The 22,932-nt window shown below is 37.9% G+C and overlaps 2 protein-coding genes across 2 annotated transcripts in view; one reads left to right on the top strand and one right to left on the bottom strand.

The window, feature by feature from the left end:
• The first annotated feature begins 210 nt into the window (after positions 1 to 210).
• LOC134647768 (translationally-controlled tumor protein homolog) lies at positions 211 to 3,793 on the top strand. Its single transcript, XM_063502065.1, has 3 exons — positions 211 to 370; positions 581 to 839; positions 3,396 to 3,793. The coding sequence occupies exons 1-3, from the start codon at positions 343 to 345 to the stop codon at positions 3,625 to 3,627; spliced, it is 519 nt and encodes a 172-aa protein (XP_063358135.1). The 5' UTR covers positions 211 to 342; the 3' UTR covers positions 3,628 to 3,793.
• Positions 3,794 to 8,726: 4,933 nt separating this feature from the next.
• The window catches only part of LOC134647818 (leucine-rich repeat neuronal protein 1-like), a 348,919-nt gene continuing 334,713 nt past the window's right edge, over positions 8,727 to 22,932 (bottom strand). Inside the window, exons 7-8 of the mRNA XM_063502144.1 lie at positions 10,230 to 11,687; positions 8,727 to 10,151 (exon numbers count right to left, since the gene is read on the bottom strand). Coding sequence (XP_063358214.1) covers positions 9,729 to 10,151; positions 10,230 to 11,687 — 1,881 coding nt within the window. The 3' untranslated portion in view covers positions 8,727 to 9,728. The remainder of the gene's footprint in view (positions 10,152 to 10,229; positions 11,688 to 22,932) is intronic.

The following is a 22,932-nucleotide window of genomic DNA, read 5'->3' as shown; positions in this document are numbered from 1 at the left end:
CCCAACCCAAGGATAATAGAATGACAGCATTTAGGCGTTTAATTGAAATGTTAAGGTATTATACGTTTTTCTTTATAAATAAATCAAAGATTGTGCTTAGTTTGAAAACGAAATAAAAATTATTCCAAAATTATATGAAATATCTGAATAATATCAATCAACATAAAAATAAAATTTATAAGTAATGTTTACTTGAAGCGTTTTTAGCTTAAATTTTGTTACGTTTCTAGCAACATTTAAATATCCCCTTCTTTCTTTTTAAAAGCCCTTTCCGGTTTAGTTCTTGGGGCTAGAGGCCGTAGTTTCGGTTTTTATTATTTATATCGCCCTTAATCCATCAAAATGAGAATCTATAAAGATATTATTACTGGTAATTACGTTTGTCGTGTTATACTGAAGTGCTATTAGTGAATATTTTATTAAATATGTGTAATATTGATATCGGTTACTTTGACATTTCATTGTGCCCGTGACAGTGATGTCTCATCATCAATTTTGGATATTTTATGCCACATCGACAATCCAGATGGCTTCTCCAGGTTTCAAAATGGAAATAATAGGATATAATTGTACTTTTCAGGTGACGAGATGTTCTCGGACACATACAAAATGAAGCTGGTCGATGAAGTAATTTACGAAGTGACCGCTAAACTTGTGCAGAGAACCCAGGGCGATATCCAGATCGAGGGTTTCAACCCCTCGGCTGAGGAGGCTGATGAGGGCACTGACTCTAACGTGGAGACTGGATTAGACATAGTTCTCAACCACAGGCTTGTGGAGACATACGCCTTCGGTGACAAAAAGTCGTACACACTGTACCTTAAGGACTACATGAAAAAGTGAGTGATTGTGATAACTGCACTGTGAAGAAACCCGTTTGAGGTTGGGGCTAAAAATGCTTCCTTTTAATTTATCAGTAATATTTACATGTAGTGAATTTTTCAACCTAAGATCTGGAAATTGGAAACTTGAATTTTGCAACACTTTAACACGTGTAATGGCAACTGCAGATCGTTATCTATTATTAAAACCTTTGGTCACAAATACCCAAACACAAATTATCTACCTAACCTAACAATAACTTTATTGCAACTAAACTGTCAGATATCTTTAAGATGAGTCATTGTGAAGCAAGTCATTTTTCATATTTTAGGTTAGTTTTTAAACAATTTTTGATTCAGTAAAGAAGCTGTGAGCTTATCTTTGTTGTGGTAATACTGAAGGTCAAGATACAGGCTTTATCAGTCAAGATAAAAGGTTAACTAGTACATGCACAGAATTAGTTTTTGTTCTGAACTATTAGAGACTCTTCTAATCTCAGGGTTGCAAACAAAACAACCCAATGGGAGGTCCAAGTAACTCGATCTATCAATCAAATGTCCCAATGTAAATAATATTGTGTCTAAAGTCAGTTCATTTTGTGTCTTGCTCTGTCATGTTTTAACGGCTGAAATTGAAACAGTCCATATTTCTGATTATGTAGTTTATAAATGTGGTGGAAAAATTTGGAGTACTATGGGGGGGATGTTTGATCTTAGGCAGATTAACATGTCTATAGTTCGTTTTTTAGCATTAGAAAGAAGGTAAAGTGATTTTGACAGTATGTCTTTTGTCTTTTTATTAATAATCACCATTGAAAAATAAGTTGCAGTCACATATCGTCGCTATACTTACTCAACCTCATATCTGCAACAATCATTTGATGGAAATGTTGCTTTTCTTTCATTTGGAATACGGGTGTTTTTGTCATCAAATGAGTGTTGCAGATACGAGGTTGAGTAAGTATAGCGGCGATATACAATCTTTACATTCTTTTGCTTTCATCAGTAATTTAAACTAATTTTTTAAAGCATTTTCAATATTTTTTAAATAAAATGACATCAAGATTGTTTACCTTCTTTCTAATGCTAAAAAAACAAACTGTATGTGGTTGTTATGGGCAGATTCTAGAAGAGAACTAATCAGGGATCAGATCTGGTATTTTTTGTATGGGAACGGAAACGGTATTTTTTCGTTCTTTGCTAATTACTTCATTTCTAATTGGGCAATCTAATAATACGAAGTCGTTACCTAAACACATAACTGAGTCCTATATTTCGAGTATAAAATAATTCGAAAAATATGGTTATTTCGATGTTTTTGCAAAGAACCGGTTCCGATCCCTGGAACTAATAAAATTATAACAAAAGATAGGCATCATCTAATACCGGAGGTTGGATTGTAGTGCCTTCCTGTGGAGCATATGATGCTATAACAGCAACTTCTATCCATGGACAATCATTTATATATGTTTGTGCACATTATTGGGAGTTTACAAATACTGTAATTATTATTTATTTTAACTTAGATCAGGCAACAAGGCCCACATCATTACAAATATGTAAGCTATGTAAGCTGGCTGACTAATATGGGGCGAACATAAAATTAATTTCATAACTTAGTCACACAAACCTAGCCGCTACCATCAAAATTGTAATTCAAATAGGGTACAAGTTCCACATAGGTACAAAACTTATATTTGCTCTATTTTCTATGTTATAACAATTTTTAGCAACAAAAACTAATAATTATGTTCATGCCAAGTTTAACGTAACCTTTAAATGAGCAATTCTTGTTTATTTCAAGGGTGCATTCCTGAGCTTAAATCAAGTAACATTCTCAAAGGCACCGATATTCTAATTAACTCCATTTCGGAGATAATCAATAATTTATTTTTTTGCTATAAGGCCTCTACAAGCGTGTACACTTGCCTTAGGGTCGGTTTACATATTGATTAGTGTTTAGAATGAGTTCATACATTTGCTACTAAACTTAAGTACAATCTTGGTCGATCAATGTTCAAAATGACATTGATATGTCACAGATTTCAATTGTTTGGTTAAGTTACATGTAATGCCCGTGTTACAACAACGCTATATGCTACATTTAATTAGTTTTTAAGCATAATTTTTTTTGTAAAAAACGCAAAAAAAATTTTTTTTTTTTAAATTAACTATGCCATTTAGTTCTCTTAAACGTACTTAACCATACCCCGAAGTTAACGGAATTCAATAAAAACACGGTGTATATATATATATATATATATATATACAACGGCTCTAACGATTTCGATGAAATTTACTATATGGGGGTTTTCGGGGGCGAGAAATCGATCTAGCTAGGTCTTATCTCTGGGAAAACGCGCATTTTCGAGTTTTTATGTTTTCCGAGCGAAGCTCGGTCACCCAGATATTAATGATTAATGAGAGTAACGCTTGTATGGAAGTGGTTTTATGACTCTTAAAAAAAAGCTACTAAAATAAGAAAAAGTCAATGATTAAAATCCCAGAATCCCTCTTCCTCAATTGTTATTCATGCAACTCAAGTCTTAACAGAAGATTTCTCCTCTATTACAGATTAGTTGAAAAACTAAATGAGAAGGCGCCTGATCAAGTTGAGGTGTTCAAGACCAACATGAACAAAGTTATGAAGGACATCCTCGGCAGGTTTAAGGAACTACAGTTCTTCACCGGCGAGTCTATGGACTGCGACGGTATGGTCGCTATGTGCGAGTACAGAGACATCGATGGCCAGCAAGTACCCATCATGATGTTCTTCAAACATGGTTTAGAAGAAGAGAAGTTCTAAGCAGCATAAGTGTTCTGTATACTCATAATATTCCACACATTGCCTAACTCATCTTTTGTATTTATTTACAATCCATGTCCGCTGGATCCGGCTTCTCCCATCAAAAGGCTGAACAATTTTGTAATGTTATCATATGTTACATAACTTAAATAAATTAATAACAGCACTTGCGATCCTTTTATTTCTACATACTCATAGCAAGTAAACACCAATACTGGCAAAGACGCGCTCGGAAATTGAAAAACTAGTCATTGGGGGTCTAAGCTAAGTCACACCACAGCTTCATGAAAGGATGCATGGTAAGCTATCTACCATAATAATGGTGTTTTTAGGGTTCCGTACCCAAAGGGTAAAAACGGGACCCTATTACTAAGACTCCGCTGTCCGTCCGTCCGTCCGTCCGTCCGTCACCAGGCTGTATCTCACGAACCGTGATAGCTAGACAGTTGAAATTTTCACAGATGATGTATTTCTGTTGCCGCTATAACAACAAATACTAAAAACAGAATAAAATAAGGATTTAAGTGGGGCTCCCATACAACAAACGTGATTTTTGACCGAAGTTAAGCAACGTCGGGCGGGGTCAGTACTTGGATGGGTGACCGTTTTTTTGCTTGTTTTGCTCTATTTTTGTTGATGGTGCGGAACCCTCCGTGCGCGAGTCCGACTCGTACTTGGCCGGTTTTTTAACACCCTCCACACTCGTGAGGCTTGACGCTAGTATTCGCATTTGGGCCTTTTTAGCCTCCTCCACACGTGCGCGAATTGCGGCGCGAAGCTGCAAACGCAAGTGTGGAGTCGATTTCGTAGATTGTATGTCTATCTAAAGTCTATTTTTTTTATTCGGTAGACTAAAATGACATTTCATAGTATGAACATCATGTGTCATTTCATACTATGAAATGTCATTTTAGTCTACCGAATAAAAAAATAGACTTTATGCGGTATAATAATGGAAAACTTTGAAGTAGCGCGATAATTACATATATACTTAAAATTCTATCGCGCTCTTTATTTAGAACCTCATGCTTTATTCTGCACAGTTCTTTCTAATCGTAGAAAGAAAATGGAATGGAAAGGAGAGCATTTCTAAAGTCTATTTTTTTATTCCGTAGACTGAAATGACATTTCATAGTATGAACATCATGTGTCATCTCATACTATGAAATGTCATTTCAGTCTACGGAATAAAAAAATAGACTTTATTATAGTAGCAAAATCGAAAGGCTCATGCTCGCCCCCTTCTTGTAGGGTGGTGACTTTTAACTTAACTGCCATCTAGCGGCAAACTTATTAACTAACTGCCTGTGCGCCTTTCTTTCACGGTTCACTGCATCATTGTAAAGCTAGATCGCCTTCTCACATGATGGCTCTGTACTATCAAAAAGTAACTCCATGTACTCGACAGTATTAGGCCAAAGGTATGGCGCCATCGCTCGAAAAGATTGCACCATACCTTTACAAGATTGCACCATACCTACACTAGGTCGAGTAGATGGCGTTACTTTTTGATATTTAACAAATAAACACATATCAGTGAAAGAATAAGGATCAAAGTCAAATGGCGTTCTAACAGTTTTAATCTTCTGTCGAAAGATGGCAGTTAAGTTAAAACTCGCCGACCTACGAGAAGGGGGCGAGATGAGCCCAAAGAGTAAAGGATGTTTAATAGGTACCTAAAGAGAGCCCTCTTGAGCCTTTCGATTTTACTAATAGAAAATTAGAAATGCCTCCTTTAATTATTATTTTTCTACGATTAGAAGAACTGTGCAGTATTAAAGCATGAGGTTCTAAATACAGACCGCGATAAGATTTTAAGTAAATATGTCAATATCGCGCGCTGGCTACTTTACTTTGACAATCCGCCTCTATTTCAAATTCTCTTTGGTAATAATAATTGCCGAAATTTATGGATATTGATAGAGCTAGAAGAGCTACCAGTAACTACGATATTATACAACAGGAGGTAATTTTGATAGAGATAAGTACTCTAGGTAACATTATTTTTTACTTGCAATACTCTCTACAGTCTACCCTCTCTCTGTACTGGTTTTTTGTGCTGGATTGGTATAATTTAACTCTTGACTAAAGTAGGTAACCTTATGAGGTATAGTTCGTTTTTTTTAGCATTAGAAATAAGGTAAACAATCTTGATGTGTCTTTTAATTGAAAAATACATTTTAAAAATAAGTTACGGCAAATATGTAACAATTATGAATCTAATACGATCATTTATATTCTTCTGCTTTCATAAGTTGGTTGTTGTTGATTTTTAAAAAGCGTTTTTCAATTAAAAGACATGTCAAGATCGCTTACCTTCTTGCAAGTACTTTCCAATGCTAAAAAAAGCGGCCAAGTGCGAGTCGGACTCGCCCATGAAGGGTTCCGTATTTAGGCGATTTATGACGTATAAAAAAAAACTACTTACTAGATCTCGTTCAAACCAATTTTCGTTGGAAGTTTACATGGTAATGTACATCATATATTTTTTTTAGTTTTATCATTCTCTTATTTTAGAAGTTACAGGGGGGGGGACACACATTTTACCACTTTGGAAGTGTCTCTCGCGCAAACTATTCAGTTTAGAAAAAAATGATATTAGAAACCTCAATATCATTTTTGAAGACCTATCCATAGATACCCCACACGTATGCGTTTGATGAAAAAAAAAAATTTGGGTTTCAGTTCGAAGTATGGGGAACCCCAAAAATTTATTGTTTTTTTTCTATTTTTGTGTGAAAATCTTAATGCGGTTTACAGAATACATCTACTTACCAAGTTTCAACAGTATAGTTCTTATAGTTTCGGAGAAAAGTGGCTGTGACATACGGACGGACAGACAGACGGACAGACGGACAGACAGACAGACAGACATGACGAATCTATAAGGGTTCCGTTTTTTGCCATTTGGCTACGGAACCCTAAAAACCGAGCTATAGTCGTATTGAACATGATAGCGTAACAATGTTAGAGTCTGTTCGGTCTGTTCCACTACTCGTCTCATTCTGCACAGACTCTAGTTGGGTTTTTTTTAGCACTAGTAATAAGGTAAACAATTTTGATGTCTTTTTATTGAGAAACACATTTTAAAAATAAGTTACGGCAAATATGTAACAATTATGAATCTAATACGATCATTTATATTCTTCTGCTTTCATAAGTAATAGTTTTTGATTTTTAAAAAGCGTTTTTCAATTAAAAGACATGTCAAGATCGCTTACCTTCTTGCAAGTTCTTTCTAATGCTAAAAAACGAACTATAGGTAGGATAATGACTTCTTGCTAGCTAAAGTGAAAGGGTGACACAGTAAAGAAAACACATGTAAATTTGAGGTATGTTATATTTATCGAGTTTGTATGTAGGTAATAACTACAATAAAATACAGAAAATGACCGATGATTCTATTACAACGTCGTGTAGATAATGTTATGTACACTAATCACAATTTTTCATATGTATTCATTAAGTTGTATACATGTTTAGGCATCCACGAGGCAGGAACGCATGCCCACATCTCTTAGTCTTTATATTCTCCATATTATTTACATGAAGTATGAATGAACATATATATTACGCCACCATAAGATCAAGTTTCAACGTTTAGAGAAAAGTTTTTAAAGTTAAGTACATGTATTTTTGGAGTAGGAAAGAAGTTCGAATGATCAAGTAGAACTTAAGCAAAGTGTATCCAAAAACAGTTCTGGGTCGTCGGCAAGAGTAACGCGTTTCACCATTTTATTGTATGTCCCTTTCAATCAAGATACATAATATTTTAGTGCTAATCGATCTCTAAGTTTAGGGTTACTTTTTTACCCTATACATGTTATAATTAATGAAATTTGGGTCATTATTAAAACACAAATAAAGAAATCGTGACACTCGTTACTTTTACGTGACCCAGAACAGAAGTTTTTTTTTCACTAAATATTTACGTTATTGGGCACCTAACTTATGTAAAATGTACTCGTATTCATTCGGCATTCTGAATTCCTCGAATATCAGCAACTCTGAATTTCGAAATTCCACAGCAAAAAATCGTTCGTTCGAACTTCTTAGTAGACTCTGTAAACACAACAGTGTCTCAGTGTCAGTGTCTGTGTCTGTGTTTGACATTGCAAATATTGAAAGGATCCGAATTTTGTACCATAAAGAAAAAATACATAGATTGCTCACGTCTTATGCTCAACAACATAAGACTTTTCGGTCTTATGCTCAACAACAACAACATAAAACTTTCCGGTCGGTGCTACATCTATTGTCAAGTAGTAGTACCTACTGATAATTCCGCTACTCGATGCTAGATGTCGACACTGAAAATAATAGTATTTTTGGTACCAAAACTGATGTATGGAGTGAGCACTCTTGTCTTACTATATTTCTCTATGATTGTATCTACTTACGTTCAAACAAGTCAAATAATAAAATAATTTCTTGCGTAAAAATGTCCGATATAACGTGGCAGGGCATCTAGCGCATAGTATAGGTGTAACAGAATATTCCTAAGTGCTTTAAAATTATCAGACTATGGTTAGGCTAGTATTAATAAATAAAAAACTTTTTTCATTTTATATTGCAACACTTAGCTTTTATAACATGATGGCTATTTCATTCTCGTAGTACCTACCTACGTCGAGATTACTTATGTAGGTATTCGCTCTCTTTAGCTTTAAACGAAAGAAATAAAGCCAGTTTATTGGAATTTCTGATAGTAGGTGCTACTTATCTTTTTATTGGGTAGATATTTCGTTTGTAAGTTCTCTATTTATTGATAATAGCCGTTACAAGTTTGTGAAATATATCTATAACAGTTTTAATATTATGTATTGCTTTCAGTAGCACACTTATTGTAGCTGATTTAAATATCAACATCTCTTAAAGATTACATATTTTATTATAACATAATTAATTACTGTGATGGCAATGACTGAAAATGATGTAAACTTAAATTAAAATAGTAATCAACAAATAATCGTTGCATCATGAAAATTTGTACCTATACAGCAGACTGAGGGGACCTTGAAATGCCTTATATTTTACGATATTTGTGGTAATTGTATTTTGGGCTGTTTACTTTAGAATGGATCAAGTTAATTTAGAGAATTTTAAATTTTGCCATCTTAGCCCCATCATTCCTAAATCACCCCATTTTACCGCATCTACAATTTCACTGAAACTTAAGTAGGTAGGTCAGTTTATAAATGCGTTTGTGAGATTTGAGCGAAAAGTGAGACATACAGGTAAGAAGTGGGTGCTGCCGTACCTAATATGAAATACAGTGTATTAACAATAGTGACGAGGAGGAAATACGATACCAGTCCATAGCAAACAAACTAGTCATACTAATGTAAGTGAAATACAGAAATAATTTTATGAAAATTTAAGAAGAATAAGATCGTATTAAATTTTATAAATATCTCAATATAGTATAAATATATTTACATTTATTAATCCTATAATAGGATTACCTATCATTCATATTGGTGTCTTATTTAACGCACACTTAATTTATTCGTTATAAATAAAAAATTAGACATTAAAAAGACTTATGGAATGGTTTTTGTACAAAACAAATAAAAAGTACACCCTACCCATCGGTAGGATACTTACAAATCACATAGATGATGATGTATTTACCCCGCCTTTGTACTTGTAAGTTTTATTCGCGTAAGTAGGAACGCAGATGTATCCGCTAGAATGAGATAACAATATTCGCCTCTCATTCAGTTGCGTTTCCATGTCGTATTAAGCAAAACTTAAAAGCGCAAAGGCGACCTGACGTGGCAGCGGCGCTTGCCGCACGCGACTAGTCTGTACAGACGGGCGTCTTCATGAAAGTCTCACTTCCAACCGCCCCTTCCGACCCATCGAAAAATAGATCCATCGCTACTTAAATTTATAATTTACAAATAATGTACTCTCTTAAACCGAATACGATACATAGTCCTCACTGGTCGCACGTACACCGATCCCGAAGTTCTAAACGTCACTAACCGCTACACTAAGTCCCATCACAAGGTCCTCCATAGAAAAACTTAATGGAATGAAGATTTATTGCTAGAATTACAAGATCACAAACGATTGAAAGTTCGCGCCTCCCGGGCTCAACAGTTGAAGGTGTTGGAGTGCGCGCACGAGCGATAGTCGCGATCGGCCTCCGCGATCACCGAGTACTCGGGCTCGCTGTAGTCGTCGTAGTCGCGCGTCCGCGGGAACCCGATAATGGTTTCCGAGTTGCGAATGTACCCGTTCTCCTGCTTGCGGGAGTAGCGGTCCGCGCGCGGGAAGTTCTCGTGGCACACGAAGCCGTTGCGGTTGTTCTTGTCGGGCAACGAGCGCAGCGAGCCGTTGTTGAGCAGCGCGGGCGCGCCGTTGTTGAGCGTGAGCGGCGGCGGGCGGTCGCCGCCGATGTACGTGAAGCCGTTGGCGGGGAGCGTGCCGCCGCCGCCGCCTCCCCGCGCTCGCCGCGCCGAGCCCTGGTTCTGGCCCGACATGAAGAACACGCTGGGGGAGGCGTAAAGCTCTAGCTACAGTTCCGTCACCGGGATAGGCCGGAGGCCGGGCGCGTGCGGCGCGGGGTACTGCGCGGGGTGGATGCCGCGCACGATGCAGTCCTCTTCGGTGGAGATGGGTTTGTGGTATTCCAAGTCTTTGCGCATCGCGCGCTTGTTCCATTTGTAGTCCTTGAGCTTCTCGTGCATGCTCTTGCGGTAGCGATACAGCACGAGCACGAGTGATGCTAGGATAGCCACGCAGGCGACTACTACGACACATATAATGGTTTGCTGCCGCGTGTCGTGAACGGCGCAGCCCAAACCGTCTGCGGTTATAGCACGCAAGTACTTGTCCTTCAAATGTAGTGGCTCCGCGCATTGGATTTGAGTGAAGTTACTCTTCTCGTTCAATAATTCATGCAGCCAAAGAAGTTGGCAGTCGCAGGCAATGGGATTGTCGGTGATATCCAGCTGTCTCAGTTCTTTTCCGACGAACACGGTTTCACTGATCGTAACAATGGCGTTGTCTCTAAGCGTAACATGTTTAAGCTTAGGCAATCCGAGTAAAGTACCTTCTTCTATCACTGATAGTTTCTTATTATTGGCTAGTACGATAGTTTCCAAGTTAATGTTGTCCTCCAAAGCTCCTTTCTCGACTCTCTCCAACTGAGCAGCACCAGTAATGTCTAAGAGTTTCAGATTTTTCAAGCCTTTGAACGAGTGGCTTTCTAAAGCTACGAAATCATTCTGGCCTATGTACAGCTCTTCCAATCTCGTAAGTCCACCTAGTTGCTGCGTGGGTACTACGCTTAATCTATTCCCGAAGAGATTCAAACTTCTAAGACCTGGAAGGCCTCTGAATGCGTTCTCGCTTATATTAAAGAGTCCGGCTCCATTCAAGTCGAGCACAGCCAGGCGGTTCAGACCCGCGAATGTGTCGTCAGGCAGATACGAAAAAGCGTTGAGTCCCACGTGAAGTTCAGCCAGGCTTCCCAAGAGACTAAAGGACATCGTAGGCACAGAACTCAACTGATTATCATCTAAGTACAGGATCCTCAGAGCTGTGAGTCCAGCGAATGCTTTTGGTTCGATCCTCGATATCCGATTCTGACCAAGGTTCAGTTCCTCTAATCTTGGCAAAGTCGAGAACACACCGTTCGTCAGCTCCTCGAGGAAATTTCGTTTTAAGTTGAGGACCGTTAGCGCATTCAAGCCTTGGAATGTCGTGTTAGTTACTGATGATATCTTGTTATGGTTTAAATGGAGCTCTTGTAATTTCCGTTGGTAGGCAAAGCTTTTAGCGGGAATGTTAACAAGGTGGTTCTGGGAGAGGTCGAGGTGTTGCAGTTCTGCGTAGAACTGCATGGAGCTGTCGATGGTTTTGATTTTGTTGTTGCGTATGATGAGACGCTGGATGGAGGGGTTGAGCGCGATGGGCAGCACGTCCAGACGGCTCTCCTCGCAGACCACCACCAGGGTGTCGTCGTTGCAGCTGCAGCCGCTCGGGCAGTTCGCCAGTGCCGCCGCCCCGCTCCGCCACGCTAGCAGTTCCAAGGATATAAGCACCACCTGGAAACAAAATAAAATGCGAGTTAGAAATGTTTTAAGATCGCAAGAAAAAAGTTCCTTAAAATAAGATGAAACATAAAGCCCGAAACGTTTCATCGACCGTCCAAATAGAACGCTTTCATCTATACAACCTTTGATATAGCCGGAATTACCCGGGCCCGTTTGTGAATTAAATGTTTTGTTTAATAATGATAAAGTATAATACATAAAATTGATTGCCTCGCCCGTGATAAATTAAACTGAATCAGTGTAAGGGGAGCGAGTTCCAGGAGTTTCGCAAAAAGGGAAATAAAATGATATTGGAATGGGAATTTTGCACAGTTTTAATTTATTAAAATGCGCTCCGGCGAGGCGCTCGGGGCAGCGTCTTTGCTTCAAAGACTAGCACTTTTATTACTTTTCCTCTTTTCAACAATTAGCAGCGAGATCCTGAGTGGAGCGGATTCGCCTCTAGAATTACAACGTAGACTTAAAATTCTGTTACGCCTTGATTGCTGACTGACGCTGCACCGAATCTCTCAAAAGAGCGGATAAGTAAATAAGTTTATTAGCTCTCAGAGCCGGCGGACTCGCGACTTCGCCTGGATGACAATTGGATTGGGTATTCGAGATAGATAGTCCCAAGTTGTTCGCTGCTTGCAACCAACTAACTCAATTATTGGAACAAAATATCTCGTCTTATTACGTACTCGTCTTCTTGGGGAGTTGGGAGTGTTTTGTTGAACGGGGAGTTTTGCCAGTCTATTATCCTCTAATGAAACTAACGAAAATATCTGCGAAACTGCTTATAGTGGAGCCTACCTACCTAAGTAGCTATTAGTTTTGTACCCTCCTTCCAATTTAAAAGACTTTGTACTCGCAGGTGTTTAAGATAACTTTCTGATTATATCAGATACACTTTTAAAGGCATAATTTCATTACCTACACTTTATTGGACAAACAATTTCAATCGACTCGTTGCGTTTTATCACACAAAATTAAAAACGGAACGCGTATTGCGTTATTCGCCGGTTTGATTGATTTAAAACCATCCGGGCGATTAATTTCTATTTTCAATTTCAAAATTCGAATCCGCGAACGCGTAAATTCGAAATAGTCACGATTGTGCAACGTTTTGCATTCCATTTCCGCGTATCTGTTGTCCCATTTAACGAGTGGGTGCGCCGGCCGGTGCAAATCAGACTTAAAATACGATATGCAGGGTTATTCGCAAACAGTAAGGTGCGTTGTTCGTTTTGGAGCGGGGCCGGTGAAATTTCCGCTAAAATCCAATAACCGGGCCGGTCCGAACGCGAGTGATTTGGGCGCTCTACAGCGTCGTTGAACAAGTTTTAGGCTGACTAAGCTCGATGAAAACACTTGCGGGCAATATTATGTTTATTCTATTATAGGTAGATAGATATGATGATTTGGAAAGTAAAGGATAAGTGCTATTACGTCTTTAATCAAGCTGCTCATTGACTGATATGTAGCTGTCACTACCACCTGCTGTCACTTCCCTTCCAATGCAGTATTTAATTACGTATTTATAAAGTGTTACACGTTTGTAAAGATTTACTAATTCTCAGCGTGAAAGTGTAAAAATTGTACTTACAATGTAAAATGAAGTTACTTTACGAGCGGATGCATTAGCGGGGCAATAAAGCAGGCATGGCTGCCTATTCATACTTTGTGCTACAATGTTGGTAAGCCTGCAGGGGTTATGGTAGATGGTTGCTACAGTTTGGAAACTGTTTATATAACGGTTGCCACACACACTATGTTAAATTCTTGGGATAGTACATATATTGATTGAGATCGAAGATAAAACGTATTATGCAGTGTTTAACAGCCTTAAGAGGTTAATCTACCTTACCTACTGCTTCTGCCATACCGATACATTTTTCTGCAAAAAGCTGTTAAGAAGGACAAGAAAATCACACCTTTCTATGTCCCTAAGAAGAATAAGATAAGCAAATGTAAAATCCATTACCAAACCTGACCTACATAATAAGAGTGATACGACTTTTTTTATTATTGAAATTGACCATGTCACGAATTCACTGAAAAATAAATTCAGATCCAGTTGCATGTAATTGTAAGCTTACATTTAAGAGTTGGTAGGTGAAGTAATAACGTTAAGTAAATGAACATCGTACTGAAAGCAGCCTAAAACGCCAGACGATCCCGAAGCCGATCTTAATTAACAAGCTACACTGTAACACATTTGTTGCCGTCGGCTAAGCACTTAAGCGATTTTCACCTACCTACTCTATTACTCGGAACGAAACGTTCTACGCACAATGTTGCTAGCTTTAAGACTAATTCGTACACCAAAAAAGGCTAGAGAAAGAGATGGACCAAGTTAGCTCTGTATGACATTTGCAATGTGAAAGTGTGACAATACCATGGTATAATAATATACTCCGCCTGGTACACTCTTCCGAGATTCGCGAATGACCTGTCACTTGCCTACGTCATCATTCTGTTTACAGGTTCTCAAACTTTAAAATGTGGGAGAATTTTAACCAACGGTGAAAATTATTTTAACGGCATTAATTTTAAGTTATTCATGTAGAAACATAGTAAAATAAAACAAATCTATACTGCACTTTTCACTCCTACTCTTACAGTTCCGAATAGAGCAGCCAACCATTTTCGTAACAAAACATTAATTACCAAGCTTACGACGTGAAAAGTTTGGAAAACACTGCGACTGCTGACACTGAGCGAGAAGGAAATAACAATTAACACGCGTTCGACAAGGATGACGGTCAGGGACAAAATGGCGGATTGTCAAATGTGACAGCGCTATCCTGTGTTGCCAGTAGTGTAAACAGGATTACCGAACGTCTGAAATTTCTTCCGTGAATCGGAAGATATTGCTAACGAATAATTAAAAATGACGTGTTATTTTGTAAAATTTAAGATAAAATACATATAAATGAAAATCATAAAATTATAAAGAAATATTTTAACTTATTAACCATAGATATAATGTACCCATGTAACATGTTATGTTGAAATAAAGTGGCAATGTTATTGTGACGTAGGCAAGTGACACTCTGGGAAGAGAAGACCATGTTTTATTAGACCATGGACAATACCATCATTAATGATAAAATATGCCGTTTATAATGATAGTCCCTTATTTTGTTCTGTTTATCAGTGCAAAGTTAGATTTAGACGGACACTACCATTCCTCCAAAATACATCTTCTAGGAAAATACTTTATTTAAACCCTAGAATTCTAGAAATACCAGGTTTCCTTGAGAATGACGTGCCAGGACTCCTCTTAGATTATTTAAGCTTGACACGATATGGCGCCCGGTGCGGGATTTGGTAAAATAAATTACATTTCAAGCTGGTTACATCGAGAATTTCTTGGTAGTTTTTACAGCATGCGGGCGTCTAAATGGTGGTAATAATGCTAAGTCCGTCACCCGCAAACTATCTCAACTCAACCGTTTGTGAGACGGTAACGTATAGGAAACGATAACTATTGTTCCAGTTTAAAGAACGATGTTACAATTTTTTCCTCCTTTTATTACTGGCAACATTTCTCGAGCTCCGACGAAATATAAAGTCTTGGCGCCAATAAAAGAAAACATGGCGGAAACAGCACATTTCCGCAGTCAATTTTAATTGACAGGAACGGCGAGTAGTGTATTTTCTTTAATTCAAATAAAACCGAGCTATATTGGAGCTCTCATACATATTTAAAATGGTTTTTACCCTTTCTTGCTTTCCATGGAGTACAGGGTGTACACAAAAGCGTAAATTATCTTCGGGTAGGCATACAAAAATGCCGTAAAGAGTCGAGGGCGTGAGATATGCAAATGCCGTAATTGCGGTCGGGGTAGGGTTGCCATGTCGGAACTGAGAAGCGTGGACACAATCCCGTGTTATTTGAAAAAAGTACCATTATTCAATTTTTTCATGGAGATTCGGAACCGGAAAATTTTCCCTTCATTTCACCTCAACCCAAAAGTTTTAAAAGCCGTCCTATATATTGTTATTGAGTTTGTAATCTGGATATCCGTTGTATTTTTACGAGTGCTATCTATACCTAATCTTTATGCCTATTTGCTTCAGTAAGGCGTATAGCAACCTTAGCCTAGTCTTTTAGGCACCTATCATAATGTAATTGTTCTACATAGGGACATAGGGTAATTCTCCAGTAACTGGCCAGTTGTTAGTAACTGACCCCCTACACTAAAAATGAATTCAAGTCACCTATAAACAGAATTCATTTTAGTATAAGGTGGCTAGTTATTGGAGGCAGGCAAGTTATTAAAACCTTATACTAAAATGAATTCTGTTTATAGGTGACTTGAATTCATTTTTAGTGTAGGGGGTCAGTTACTAACAACTGGCCAGTTACTGGCGAATTACCCTATGTCCCTATGTAGAACAATTACATTATGATAGGTGCCCAAAAGACTAGGCTAAGGTTGCTATACGCCTTACTGAAGCAAATAGGCATAAAGATAGGATAGGTGAATAGAATTCATTTTTAGTTTAGGGTGGCCAGTTATTGGCCGGTGGCCAGTTACTGGCGAAATACCCTATCTCTTTTTATGAAGTTATTAGAGAATGGGTACATACTTTTAATATAATAGTACGTAGTCTGATCCTTACTTTTGCTGCTGACTGTAACTAAGGGCATTAAAATGCGAGACAGGCAAATACCCGGTGTGGTGACCCTAACCGGAGCAAAAATGCGTGCTTTGCCGGTTCCGGTTTAAATAAAGGACGGCACGAATATACGTCTAACGGCTGAAATAAATTGAGTGCTTATGCTCCTTGTGCCGCTTTATTGTTTTACGGCGTTCATGCACAGGCGGCTTTATAGCACCGGGATTTGGTACCAATGAAATAGGTACACGTACATAAAAATAAAAAGAATTACTTATGGCATCATATTTCCACCGATCATGACTAAGGGTACATCCAAGCTTAACATAATTATTATATTTTGCAATAATTAGCCATTTATAAGAAATGTACAACTGTTGCATAATTTAAAGGAGTAGGTTTTATACAAACCGAGTAGTTAGTAGTTAGTAGTTCCGTGGTTGGATTGGGCTAACCCAAAACCGGGTCTAAACCTAAGGACATAATCCACTCGTTTTACACTATTACAACAATTTGAGAACTATTTTAATTAAGATGTTGGCTGAAAATTGTAATGAATCAGATCAAGTGTATCCATGTCGTTTTTACAGCTATCACTATAGTGTTATTGTTATTGCCCTAGTGTTTTAACATTCGTCTTTCACCGTAATCAAACAGTGTCATGTCAATAAGGTTCAATTTCCCTCGTCACGTTCGGAAAACTATCCAATAATTTGTTTCAATTAAACTCTCCCCCGAGACCTAGCTTCAGGCTAGCTCAAATGGAAATTAATACCGCACGTTCATAGATATTGTTATAAATTCATTTGAGGGATATGGGCGACGTAGTGCAGTCTTATTTAATTAAATGGACACTGTAGTGTGCGCCTTATATGACACGCACACTCTCACATGTACCGTACATATACCCTAGCATAGGCATCATGTATTCTGATGCATCATATAGGCATCATGTATTCTGATACATGATGCCTATGCTAGGGTATATGTACGGTACATGTGAGAGTGTGCGTGTCATATAAGGCGCACACTACAGTGTCCATTTAATTAAATAAGACTGCACTACGTCGCCCATATACCATAACCTACACTCCTGAGTGTTTGTCTTTAAAGTGTAATTCAATGGAACTTGCTAAGTATGTAAACAAATCGCCATATTAAAATTGTCTCTGTCAATTTACTAAGTGACTTTTGTTTACATAGTTAGCAAGTTCCATAGAATGACACTTTACGTCCCACGTCACATGGCGACCCTGCCAGTGCGGCTTAGTTACAACTGGCAAGTTCCGAGAAGACATGAGATTGGATATTGACTAGCGGAATTTGACAGGTGTATTTAATGATTAAAAATATTTGTAAGTAATATACTTAAATTAAAGGCTAAATATCGTGTCACTGAAAGTGCCTAATATTTTTAATATCTTCTTAAGCAGCCCTAGTAGCACGGTCGCATTTTTATCGTTTGTCACTATGCCTGTCACGTTCTAACAAGTATGTAAGTGCGAAAGTGACGGGCATAGTGATAGTCGATAAAAATGAAACCATGCTGAGCCCGCAGGAGTAAACTGCACTTTGCACGGGTACCTATTTTATTGATATGAAATGTCATAATCAATGCGGATGTCATGTACAATTGACATTTCCTGCAGCATTTTAGTCGGTATCCTATACCTATAACAATCTACACCGCAACGCTGCTGCAGTTTAAATTACTTTAAATATAGTTAAATAGTTTTTATCAGTTATTCGAAACTTAGTTATTCGAAAACCACTTTGAACCTGTACTTCGTATAAAGTGAGGACACTGAATGGATTTTCTTGAAGTGGTGGGGAAGTTTAGTTACTAAATTTTGATGATTGTTAGTTCTCTTTTAGGTACATTTTTACGAAATAATGTCTGATAACAGTACAGTTGTTGATAATACTAAAAGAGTATTTTAACGAAGCAATTGCTCATGTTAAAATAAACGTGGAAACATTTGTACGGCGGATGCGGGTCCTCTTAATCAAAGACGATTATTCAATCGCGAATTATTAATGGCTGGTCACGTTAAGTGGGGAAAAGTATACTGAACTAACATAGCCTAACACTCCCAGCATAGCCACCGGCAAAGACAAGTATGGAATAAAAACTGTTAATTTCCAAACAAAGTCGAGTAGATGATTATTTTTGTACGTAGTTGACGCCACTTAAACAGGTCTCAGGCGTAGAAATAACATCGCAAATTCTTATTAATTGAACTTTTTCATATATATTTTTATTTTATTTATCTTTAAGTAGGTATTTATATTTATTATTAACTTGTCTCTGTGTCCGCTTAACTCTCACCTTGTTAAAGGGCCCGGATTGCCGGAACCCTCCAGCCCTATTCAAATTAGCACGCAAATTCGACGGGTTTGTTGATTAAAAATGCGTTCAGCGAAGACAGCCACTTTACCCACCGTCGACTGAATTACAAATGTCCCCGAAATTGGGTCGAGCTTTGGAATATCATTGTAATTTTATTAAAACTATGTTTCGGGACGGATAACGGATTTAAATTAGGGAGGAAGTATCATAGCGGGGGCAACCGTGTCCTCTAAATTGTAAATTCTGCTCGTATTTATAAAGCTAGGTTACACGAGAGCGCAGCCTACCACATCCACAAAGCCTAGTGGAAGAGACTGGCCGCGGTTGCGCTTTTTTTTTTAATTTTGTCACATATACATAGCCGGTCAAACAAGTTTGTCAGTAGAAAAAGGCACGACATTCAAATTTTATATCGGGTGATAACCCTTCGCGCCTATTTCTTTTTACTACTGACGGAAATGGCTTGACAGACTATAACTAAAAGCTTGGTCGATCTGTTGCCAACATAACGCGTATAAAACACGCACCATCGAGCCAACTGAATATTTAAGCGTTTCGCTTGATTTGTCGTTAACAGAGGACGAAATGAGTAGGCAGCGGGCATAATGATTATGCAGATTTCTGTATCTGGTCGCATCCGCAGCGCTGCTGAATGCAGCAGGTGTAATGGCCTGGCTTGGCTTAATTAGGCGTAAAAAAGGACAGACCCCGCCCCATAGGGGTAACATTCTCAACCCTTGGTACAAAAATAAATATTCTTAAAAACAAGAAAATGCTAAACAACACTGGATATTACATCACTGAGGACTTCCCACCAAACATCTTAGAAAAAAGGAGAGAATTACAAAATCAACTAAAAATGGAAAACGCGAACGGGAATAAAGCCTTCATCAAGTATGACAAATTAGTAATCGTTGGAAAATCAACAGACACAACATCCAACAAAAAAAGGAACCTCCAAATATCACCAGAGAACAACCAACGCCAGAATGACTATAGAACACAGGTTTCAAAGAAAAATAAAACCCAACCTATGCATTCACCATTACAAAGACCACAAAGTGTATCGGAAACAGTTCTAAAGCCAGGAATATTAAATTATTTAGTAAACAAAAATCCAAACAACAAAGAAAAACAAGACATGAACTTATAGAATTAGTACCCTACCCCTCCTCTACACAGAAATTACTTAACAAAAATCAAGAATAGAAAAAAAAAAATACATCTTCCAACACGGCTGGTCACCGGGGAAGATTATGACCAAAACCCTCCAAAGAACAAAGAAACACGCCAAATACAGATTGCAACATACAAAGTCAGAACACTCGTTATATGATTGATTAATAGAAATAGAAATAGAAGAATCAAGAAAATAAATCAAGTATTTACGACATAACAGGCATATCGGAAGTGCGAAGAGTAGGAAAGTCAAAAAGAAAAATATAAGAATTTCATAAGCACAAGACCGAATTAAATAGGCATCTTCGGAGGAGGCCTTCACCCAAACTTGGGGTTCTTGCAGAAACAAAATTAATCACACTTACCTAAATATAATTACTAACACACTAGAAATTAAGTTGTTTCCAAAATGTTAAAAAAAAAAACAAATGTTATATAATATTAATAAGTTACTACTTAACTAAATAACCTATACTTACACTATTGTTTAATGTAATTTTTTTACATGCAAGAAATAATAAAGGCTTTATTATTATTATTATTATCATAGCGGGGGCAACCGTGTCCTCTAAATTGTAAATTCTGCTCGTATTTATAAAGCTAGGTTACACGAGAGCGCAGCCTACCACATCCACAAAGCCTAGTGGAAGAGACTGGCCGCGGTTGCGCTTTTTTTTTTAATTTTGTCACATATACATAGCCGGTCAAACAAGTTTGTCAGTAGAAAAAGGCACGACATTCAAATTTTATATCGGGTGATAACCCTTCGCGCCTATTTCTTTTTACTACTGACGGAAATGGCTTGACAGACTATAACTAAAAGCTTGGTCGATCTGTTGCCAACATAACGCGTATAAAACACGCACCATCGAGCCAACTGAATATTTAAGCGTTTCGCTTGATTTGTCGTTAACAGAGGACGAAATGAGTAGGCAGCGGGCATAATGATTATGCAGATTTCTGTATCTGGTCGCATCCGCAGCGCTGCTGAATGCAGCAGGTGTAATGGCCTGGCTTGGAATTACGGCGGATGGGAAGAATTAAAGTTTGATAAACGGTTGGTGATTGGTTATTGATTGAGCTTTTTTCGTGTTAATTTTCATTTTGTAAGATACATTCCGATGCCGATGGATCCCTGAGTCCTGAGTAGTTAAAGTTTCTTATAACATAGGAGTTTTCACTTCTGTCGGCACTCCCGGAGTGCAACCCGTTGGTTTTTTTTAAATGCCGATGTCATGTAATCTCATCTTTTCCCCGCTTTTGATTGACATAGTCCTTGGTTACGTGCCTACCATGGTACTTATTATTATAGGTTTATTATGACATCTGTTTTATTGTACCTTTTAGACTCTGAAGTTTAGGGTGATAGTTTTCTCCGCGCCACTTTTAATCCATGTTTTACACAGATTCAATTAATTAGGAATGCATTGGTTTGCTCTGGTTGTTTGCCCGCGTAATTCGTTCGGCGCGGTTCGTAAATCATTATTGTTATCGATATATTCATCTAGATTTATTGCCAAGCGCGTAATTGGTAAAGTGGCGTGTTGTGTACTATGTTTCGATATCTAAAATAATTGCGTGTAGGCTGGGATGCTCAGGTCTATTACTAACGCTGGGATAAGGGATAATAAGCTCAATATATTACCTTAAAAAATAGCTGACATAAAGCATAATTTGTGCTTCACGCACTCACTTACTTGGTATTAAGGGACTATTGCTCTAATGACGCGCGTAACAGCTATCATGCTCGCCCCTTAATAGCCCATTCAGTTCAGTTTTTTCTGCACATAAGAGCTCATATTGGCAAATTGGCAATTGACATATGCGTTTACGCGCTACTACAAATGCGTATTATCGCGCATGACATAAGCGCTCGTTATCTCATGGTTCAGCGTTATACCGTCCCTTTGTCATTTAGACATTTGTGTCAGTTAGATGTTAGAAAGAGGCGATGTTTAATAGTGATTTGCAAAGTTTTATGAATATCTAAGAGGTCTACAATTTGTCTACCAATTCGAACCAATAAGGGCTCATTTAGACGGCGCGTGAACTCGTAAACGATTTTAGTTACATTGCGGATCATTGAGGTTACATCAATTCGGCCGTCCGATCAAACGACGCAATGTAATCAAACTTGCATGCGAGTTCTCGCCCCGTCTAAATGAGCCCTAAGCGATAACTCGCGCGTCGCGCATTTATTTTTTATAATAACCTGTATATAATATTCGTTTATGTGTCTTAAGTTATATTCAAAGCGATATTGTGCAATCGGCCTTTGTTCCACCTACTCAGCGCGTTGTTCCACTAGTCTGCCTCCGTAAACCAGATGATGGAGCCTAATGGCTATGCCCTGAATTCCTGCGGTTCTGTACAGAGCGCGCGATAGCTGGATGAATTTATTACTGAATTCCATTTACTTCCTAATTGAATTAGATAAAAAAACAAAATAAAAAAATAAAAATCTACGTCAAAAAGGATAAAATAAAATATTATCCCTTTTTAGTGCGCTAGCAACTAATTTTTTTGAAGTCATTCCCAAATCAAATCTTAAAAGCAATCAACACACTGTCGAACCGAATGCCAAACCCTGGTGCGGTTCGATAAGAAAGAAAGCTGTTCATTATTATGCTGGGTATTATTGACCAGTATTATAACTATTTGGCATGCTGTTGTTATTGACAGTAGGTACTCTAATAATGTAACTATAGCTGGTCAACCAAATCTTGTCAGTAAAAAAAGGCGCGAAATTCAAACTTTCTATGGGACGATATCGCTTCGCGCCTACATTTTTCAAATTTGCCGCCTTTTTCTACTGTCAAGATCTGGTTGACCAAGTATATGTTCATGACTCTACCGCGAACATCGCAAATCGAAATTTCGATATCTGCCTCTCTCTATCCCTCTTGGATATTCGAGTAATAGAGAGGCAAATAAACGAACGAATCTAAGAAGTGATTCGCGGTAGGGCTTCAGTTTTTGTATGAACTATGATTGCGTGTGTAACTAATACCTACGTAATAATATATGATTGTATTTGGTATTAAACAATTACAAATAAGTTGTCGAGCAATAATGTGTATTGGAATGGATGTTTTATGT

The sequence above is a fragment of the Cydia amplana genome, chromosome 5, assembly GCF_948474715.1.
Source record: "Cydia amplana chromosome 5, ilCydAmpl1.1, whole genome shotgun sequence".
Classification (NCBI taxonomy): domain Eukaryota; kingdom Metazoa; phylum Arthropoda; class Insecta; order Lepidoptera; family Tortricidae; genus Cydia; species Cydia amplana.
The sequence above is the reverse complement of the archived record's forward strand: the minus strand, read 5'-3'. Positions and strand labels throughout refer to the sequence as shown.

Excerpts from the sequence above, each read along its gene's own strand:
- LOC134647768 (XM_063502065.1), top strand. The coding sequence starts at position 343 with ATGAGAATCTATAAAGATATTATTACTG. Across the intron at positions 371-580 it reads CTATAAAGATATTATTACTG|GTGACGAGATGTTCTCGGAC; the intron begins GTAATTACGTTT and ends TGTACTTTTCAG. Across the intron at positions 840-3,395 it reads CTTAAGGACTACATGAAAAA|ATTAGTTGAAAAACTAAATG; the intron begins GTGAGTGATTGT and ends CCTCTATTACAG.